This window comes from Mastomys coucha, unplaced genomic scaffold (assembly GCF_008632895.1).
Source record: "Mastomys coucha isolate ucsf_1 unplaced genomic scaffold, UCSF_Mcou_1 pScaffold1, whole genome shotgun sequence".
NCBI lineage: Eukaryota > Metazoa > Chordata > Mammalia > Rodentia > Muridae > Mastomys > Mastomys coucha.
Window position 1 is genome coordinate 89,605,891 of NW_022196891.1, and position 7,952 is coordinate 89,613,842.

Sequence of the window (7,952 nt, forward strand, 5' to 3'; positions counted from 1 at the left end):
GTGGCCTTGTTGGAGTAAGTGTGTCACTGTGGGCGTGGGCTTAAGACCCTCACCCTAGTTACCTGGAAGCCAGTCTTCTCCTAGCTGCCTTCAGATGAAGATGTAGACCTCTCAGCTCCTCCTGCACCATGCCTGCCTAGATACTGCCATTGTTCTCCACCTTGATGATAGTGGACTGAACCTCTGAACCTGTAAGCCAGCCCCAATTAAGTGTTGTCCTTATAAGAGTTGTCTTGGTCATGGTGTCTGTTCACAGCAGTAAAACCCTATGACAAACAGTAAAGACAGAAAACATAGCATCACGTTACAGAATTAAAGTCTGATGGTAACTACAGGTGTAGACTCAGACATGGAACCCTGGGTCGCCAGTTGGTGGCACTGTTCTGGAGATTCATTCAGGAGGTGTGGCCTGGTTACAGGAAGAATGTCCCTGGAGGTAGGTTCTGAGAGGTCAAAGCTATCTCTGCTTCTCATGCTTGTGGGTCACGACATAAGCCTTCAGTGGCTGCTCCGGCCACCCATCCTGCCTGCTGCTGTGCCTCCCATCATAGCTTTCTTCTCTCTGGAAGCCTTGGCCCAAATAAACCCATTCTTCTGTAAGCTATCTCGGTCATGGTGCTGTATCAGTGAGAGAAAAGTCGCTAGTACAGAAGAATTGCTGTTCTGTGGAACAAGTGTGTTAGCTAAGGACAGACTGTGGCTCCCAGGCCGCACTCCCTCCCATCCTCGCTTCTGTTCATACTCGACAGCCCTTCTGTACTCAGAAGTGTTTTCCTCCAGATGAGATGGGTAGAGATTTCATTATATGAGAAAATTGTGTAACAGGAATCTTTTTCCGGGAAAAAGAGAAATGAAGAAAAATATACAGCTATAATTTTAATGGCTGCTTCCTTATGGTGTGGGGATCCTGGGCTAATAGGGTAGCCAAGGCTGGGAGAGATGGGGCAGGGGAGGTAGAAAGGATGAGGTGGTGAGGAGGAGGAGGGGGGAGGGGAAGGGAGAAGAGGAGGGGGAAGAATAAAGAGGGTGTATCCTAAAAGTGCACCTTAGCAGATGAGCAGATTTTTCCTCTGAGCTCTTAAGAATTGTTCCAGAAGAGGCCACAGGTTTCAAGCCCAAGCAGTCTGGTGGGGGGGCATAGAATAACATTTATGTCCCCACACTTTGACAGCAGCTCTGAAAGAAAACAGGACACTAGAATAATACACAGAATGCCATAGAACAGGTCAGGTACCTTGATCCAAAGTTGTGGGTGCTCCAACACTGACCAAAACCAGGTGATCAGCAGGGAGCTCCCAGGTGACATCTCCCACCGAGTCACATAAAACTCTGAATCCATGTTCTGGGCCCTGCTCTAATATGGGTGGCACTTAAGGGTCTCCATGTGTTTCTGATGTGAACAACAGACAAGCAAGCACATAAACAGAAGAGGCAGAAAAGGCAAGCAGAGAGAAAGAAACTTTAACACATGTGTCCCTGGCTTCCTCTAAAAAGAGTGAGAGGAGGCATCACGCCTTCAAGGTAAAGGCACATCCAGAGAACATGAACATTGGCCATACTGTTCCCAGAAACATCACCCCCTGGGACCTTCCCAGCTCCCACTTGTCCTGGGCTTGTTTACAGTGAGGCGGGTTTGTATCTTTAGTCCTTTCCTGACCACAGGCTCCTTGCATTTCCCTCCCTGCTTTCCCTTCCTTAGCTTGTCTCCTAAGCTTTAAACTGAAAGGAGCTGTTGTGGTGTTATCCCTGTAGAGGAAGAGAATCCACCAGCTAAAGGAAAGTGCCATCACCACATGCAGCAGGAAGGGTGTGCCTTCCGGGCATCTGTAGAGGGAAATGCCAAACCCAGCAGGTCTCACACTTGGATTCCATTGATGCTCCATCTTGAAACTGACAGTCATAGTAAATAAAAAGGGGGTGTGGCTGCCAGAGAAGGAGTGTGGTTAGACAGGGATTGCATGAGGGAGCACTCTAATGATAGAGTGGTTCTGTAATCTGAACACAGCACCGGCTACATGCATATAACACAGAACAATGGATGCGTATTCTCTATGGCAGTTACCCATCTTCCACCTATAGAAAGTGTAACAAGTAGGGGGAAAGTATGCTAATTATGGCTGGGACACCTCCCCTGTCTTCACAGTGCCCTGTGACCCTGTGACATCTACTCCAAATATGGTGTTCGTTCCTTTTTAAGGGAAGGAATACATAATATTTATGTATATAGCAATGTATAAGCAAAAAAACCAATTGTGCTGAATATATAAGAAACAAGAAGAAAAAGAATACAAAAGAAAAACAGATGAATTAACTATGTCAAAGCTGAAACCTTCTTGCTACAAATGATACTGTGAAAATGGAGCAAGTGAAATGTTAATCACATAAACATGAGGGCCTGTGCTAGGCTCCCTGGCACCCACCTAGTGTGGTGGTATCTTACAGTCTTAGTGTCTGGGAGGCAGAGACAGGGGGCTTCCTAGGGCTTGGCCTCTAGCCGGTCTAGCCAAATCACTAAGCTATAGGATCAGTGAGAGAGCCTGTCTCTAAATAAATAAATTAAAAATAAATAAATAAATAAATAAATAAATAAATAAATAAATAAATAGGGTGTGCAACACTGACAAGGTTGCTCTGTAGGTAAAGGCTCTTACCAAGCATAAAGACCTGAGTTCAAAGCCCAGGGTGGGCATTGTAGACAGAGAGAACTGACCCCCTAATTTATCTTTGACCTTCACATGCACGTGGCATGTGTCACCCCCACACACAATAGAATGGTTTTTACATGTGTAAAATGCTGAAGATGTTAGACCTCTGTACCCACTCATGTGGCAAAAAGGAAAGAAAAAGGTTAAGGAAGGAAAGTCTTTGCAGAACACATGTCTACTAAAGAACCTGCATTCGGTGTATAAAAAGGATTCTTGCAACTTGACCAAAAAGACAAAATAATACAAATAAAAACTGGAGAAATACTTGAATGGTCATTTGTCTAGAGAAGGTCCTAAGTGGCCACCAAGCACTTGGGGAGAATGCTCAATGCTATTAGCCTTTGTGGAGAAATAAGTAAAATCCACATTGAGATCTCAGTTCACGCTCAGTAGGGTGATGGTGTGGCTTTATTTCTGTTGCTGTGACAAAATACTTGACAAAGGCAACTTAGAACAGAAATGAGTTCATTTTCAGCTCACAGTTCCAGACTGCAGCCCATCACTGAGGGAAGTCAAGGTAGGAGCTTTAAGCACATAGCTGTGTAATACCCACAGTCAAGAGCAGGGAGAAACGAAGGCATGCAAGCGTGCTCACTAGCTTGTGCTAATGTTAATTCTCTGCTCTTCTACAGGTTAGGATCCCCTGCCTGTGCAACAGCTGGACTTTGCTACTTTGTGGGTTCTTTTTCCCACCCTTTATCCACCTAGCTAGGCGGTAACCCTATCACTCGATAAGACAGAAAGGAAGATAAAGGGAAGAGAAAGAGATAAGAGACCATTAAATCTAATTTCTTCCTTCGTGTTTCTTCTTTGAGCACAACTACTAACAAATCTCAACCAATTCCCCTATGCAACCGATAACCACCCACCCATTGGGGCTCTGAAAAGATCCCAGAATTCCAAACTTCACACAACCATAGAAATTATCTGCAGCTAGCAAAAGCATGCCTCTGCTAGAGCACAAGGCAAATCACAGGCAGTGGCTGCGAGGCAGACCCATGTCCCCACACATGGGGTTAAACTGAAAACATATTCTTAAAATATTTCTTTCTTTCTTTTGTTTTTTTTTTTTTAAGAAACCAAAATTTCAGAATTCTCACTACATAGTGGTACCTACCCTCACTGGACTTCACACATAGTTAATTTAATTAAGATAACCTCATATAGACATAGACCACCCTGATGCAGACAGTCTTCCACTGAGACCTCTTCCAAAAGATTCTAGGTTGGGTCAAGTTGACAGTTAAAATTCATGGTCACAGACGGTGACATGAAAGTCGGGTTATAATAGAGCTTGGTAAAGGAGCAGCATTTATGGTATAGACGCATACCAGAACCCTCATGTACTGGAACCCTCATGTACTGTAGAAATGTAAAAACATGTAGCTACTTTAAACATTACTATTATTATGTTGAGACAAGGTCTCACTATGAAGCCCTGACTGACCTGGAACTTGCTATGTAAACCAGATTGTCTTTGAACTCCTAGAGATCCACCACCTGCCTCCCAAGTGCTGGGATTAAAGGCATGTACTACCCTTAGCTATTTTTATCTTTTTATTTATGCATATACACGGGGGGTGGGGTGTGTGCACATGTGCAGGTACCTGTGGAGAACAGAATGGGGCATCAGATGCCCTGGATCTGGCGTTTTAGGATGTTGCGAGCCATCCTACAAAGGTGCTGGGAATGGAACTCTGACCCTCTGCAAGAGCTGTGTGCTCTCTCAACTGCCAAACCATCTCTTGATGGTTTCCAAAGAGGAGCAGCCTCTTAGGAAAACAGCTAGAGGGGTTGTCAGCATGTTAAACACGGTCACAGATGAAAGCAATGCTAGTCCCAGGTACATACCTCAAAGAATAAAATGCATGTTCACTCAAATACCTACCCATAGATGCTCACAGTACTTTATAAGCATAGCAGCTGAAGTAAAAAAGAAAGATACAACCAGAAATACCCATTAACTGATACAGAGGCAAATGACTATGGACTATCCACATGATGGAGTACTATTTAGCAAGGAAAACTTGTATAGTGTGAGGGGAGCTGTCACGGAAGACATATTGTGTGATCTATATAAATGCCTATAGTGTACGAGTTTGCAGAGACAGGAAGGTGGTTGTGTGGTGGGGACACTGGGAGGGAATGAAGAGGGTCTGATGATGGATATGAGAGTCCTCTTTTGAGAAATGAAAATGTTCTAAACCTGATGGATGCATGACTCTGATGTGATGTCCACAACATGAACACACTTGGCTGGCAGCCTCAGGCTCAGATTTTCCGTGACAAGTTTAAAATGGCTTCTTTCTTGCTACATGTGTCTGAGGTGGCAGCTGCACCAGGTCTCATCCTGGACTCTGGGCTAACACTCCACTGGTCCTAGTTGTCTCCTGTTGCAAACTGTTCAGCTTGAGATGTGAGGCTCTCCTGAGGTCTGGACACTTTGAGATGTGAGGCTCTCCTGAGGTCTGGACACTTTGAGATGTGAGGCTCTCCTGAGGTCTGGACACTCTATCGGGGAGCACAGCTCCAGCTGTGGGCCTTCTCAGAGGGAGCTGCACACTCTGGAGTTTGGCTGATGGAGCACTCACACGTCATTCTTCTCTCGTCTCCAGCTCTTCTGTATGCCACCATCTTTGGGAACGTGACAACCATTTTCCAGCAGATGTACGCCAACACCAACAGGTATCATGAGATGCTCAACAGTGTCCGAGATTTCCTGAAGCTCTACCAGGTGCCCAAAGGGCTGAGCGAACGGGTCATGGACTACATTGTGTCCACCTGGTCTATGTCCCGAGGCATCGACACAGAGAAGGTAAGAAAGGGAGACTCCACCATACCACCTGTCCCCTAGCTTTCCCCAGTGGGCTGGGCTGAGAACTCTCCAGGGGCATCTGGCATTCTCAGGTCCTTCTTCCAGGAGTTCGGATGGCCTCTCTGTTGTCTTTATCGAAGGACCAAAAATTAAGAGCCATCATTTAAGAAATCAAAGGTACAATATGTTTCCTGAAGTGAGGGGAACAGATGTTCTGCTGTCTTGGGCAGCGATGAGATGAAGACCATGAACAGGAGACTGTTTCCTTCTGCCCCAGGTTCCCAGAGGACTCCCTGCTTGCCCACCTTGCCTCTTTTCAAAACATTGATACTTTTTGTTCAGCATGGCTTTTTTTAAAAGAACCTTGACTTTCTTAAAGAAATACTGCATTAAATATGACTTATCTTAGTTATATTTGGTCTTCTCCTTTTAGTGAGTTTTACATTTTTGTAAATGTATAGTATCTCCCAAGGCCACTGCTCAATCCCTTCCTCCTCTTGGTTCTGATAAGAATCCCATGGTGGTGTCATTAAAACTAGACTCCTGACCACCATCCCTGGGGCACGAGCACTGGGGGGAAGTGGGGGGTGATGGACAGGCTCAGTAATTACCCCGGCAAGACTGTGCATCAGACAGGTCCAGGCAATAGTGGCACAACTCTGTGCCTTTGTCACCAGTTGGCGACTGTTGCTCAGTGTGTAATGCAGAGAGCAGCAGACCCTCCTGAGTACTGTTGTTCTCTAACAGGTGTGTTACTCCAGATTCATGTCAGCAAAACCATAGAAGGAGCAGAGAAAAGACACAGAGGACTCACTTATGGGTTGTCTTTGTGCCCCCCCCCAACTCCCTCTAAGACAGGTCATGTAGCCCAGGTTAGCCTGGGAGTCACTATGTAGCTGATCATGGACTCTGGTTTTCCTGTACCTCCCTTGTTCTGGGGTTACAGGTCCGCACCACCACGCCCCTTCTGCATGCTAGACAGACTCGGAGACACATCCCCAGCCCCTGCCTTGTGTGTCTCCTGGGATCAAAACCTCACCCTCAGCTCAGGGTCTCTGTTCCCAGTCTCTCTGACCCCACTTCCCTCATTGCCAAACCCCATCCCCCTCTCCACCGGAGGAGTATGGCTCCATTCACTGTAGAAGTAGGAAAATGGTGGCACTGTGGCAAAAGTCCATGCGGACACACTGAAATCCAGATTGATCTGGTTGTGAGATCAGCCACCAGCATTCCTCTCTCTCTTCCTCTGTCTGGACAGACACCTGAGTGCTGGCAGGGCTGAAGTTCAGTTCTGCCCATACTGTACTTTAAAGGCCAGTTGCTTTGGGTATGTCTGTCTGTGAGTCATGATAAAACCACTCCAGCACCAACTTCCACTCCTTGAATGTGCACTGACAACAAACATTATCCAGGTGTGGTAGAGCAGAGCCATAATCTCAGACGGGAGGTGGAAGCAAGCCGTCTGTGAGTCTGAGAGGCCAGCCTGGGCTACATGGTAAAAGCTTATTGGGAAAAAGCAGGAAGAACCAATTTTAGTTGCATGACTCTTACCCACTGTACCTGTGTGGCCTTCACTTCCCCCTGGGGAGGGGTGTTTGGAAGCTCTGGTGAACGAGGAGGAGGGCCAGAGCCCTGGCTCCTTTCTCTCCCCCAGATTTAGGGTAACACTGGGATCTAAACCTGGGTTTCATCTAGTTCCGAAGCCTATTCTTTTCCTATCCTCTTCCCTCCTTTAATTTTTTTTAACTATATTTCACTGTGTACATGTGTATGCATGTGTATATGCATGAGTGTGTGTGTGTGCATCTCTGTGTGTACATGTGTGTGCATATGTACATATATGTGTGAAAGTGTATGCATGTGGTATGTGTATCTCTGTGTGTACATGTGTATGCGTGCGTGTGTGTTGATATGTGTGCATTCATGTGTGTGTATGTATGTGTATGAATGTGTGTGCATGCATGTGAATATATGCAAGTGTGTATATCTGTGTGTACATCAAGTGTGTGCACATGCATGTGTGAAAGTGTATGCATGTGGTATGTGCATCTGTGTGCGTACATGTATATACATGCATGTATGTAGATATGGGTGCATTCGTGTGTCTGGATGTGTGTATGTATGTGTGTGGATTTGTGTGAATGCATATGTGTGTACAAGTGTGCACATCAAGTGTCTGTGCATGCATGTGTGAAAGTGTGTGCATCTGTGTGTGTACATATGTGTGTGCATGCATGTGTGAAAGTGGATGCATATGGTGTGTGCATCTCTATATGTACATGTACATTCATACACATGTGCAGATGTGTGTGTATTTATGTGTGTATATGCATGCATGGCTGAAAGTGTGTGTATCTGTGCCTGCACATGTATATGTGTGCATGCATGTGTGTGTGCTCATGCATGTGTATGCATGCATATGTACATGCATG

The 7,952-nt window shown here is 45.7% G+C and overlaps 1 protein-coding gene across 1 annotated transcript in view; it reads left to right on the plus strand.

Annotated features, from left to right (window-relative positions):
• Window positions 1-7,952, plus strand: part of Kcnh1 (potassium voltage-gated channel subfamily H member 1) — a 315,715-nt gene that overhangs the window by 215,450 nt on the left and 92,313 nt on the right. Inside the window, exon 8 of the mRNA XM_031339334.1 lies at window positions 5,321-5,520. Coding sequence (XP_031195194.1) covers window positions 5,321-5,520 — 200 coding nt within the window. The remainder of the gene's footprint in view (window positions 1-5,320; window positions 5,521-7,952) is intronic.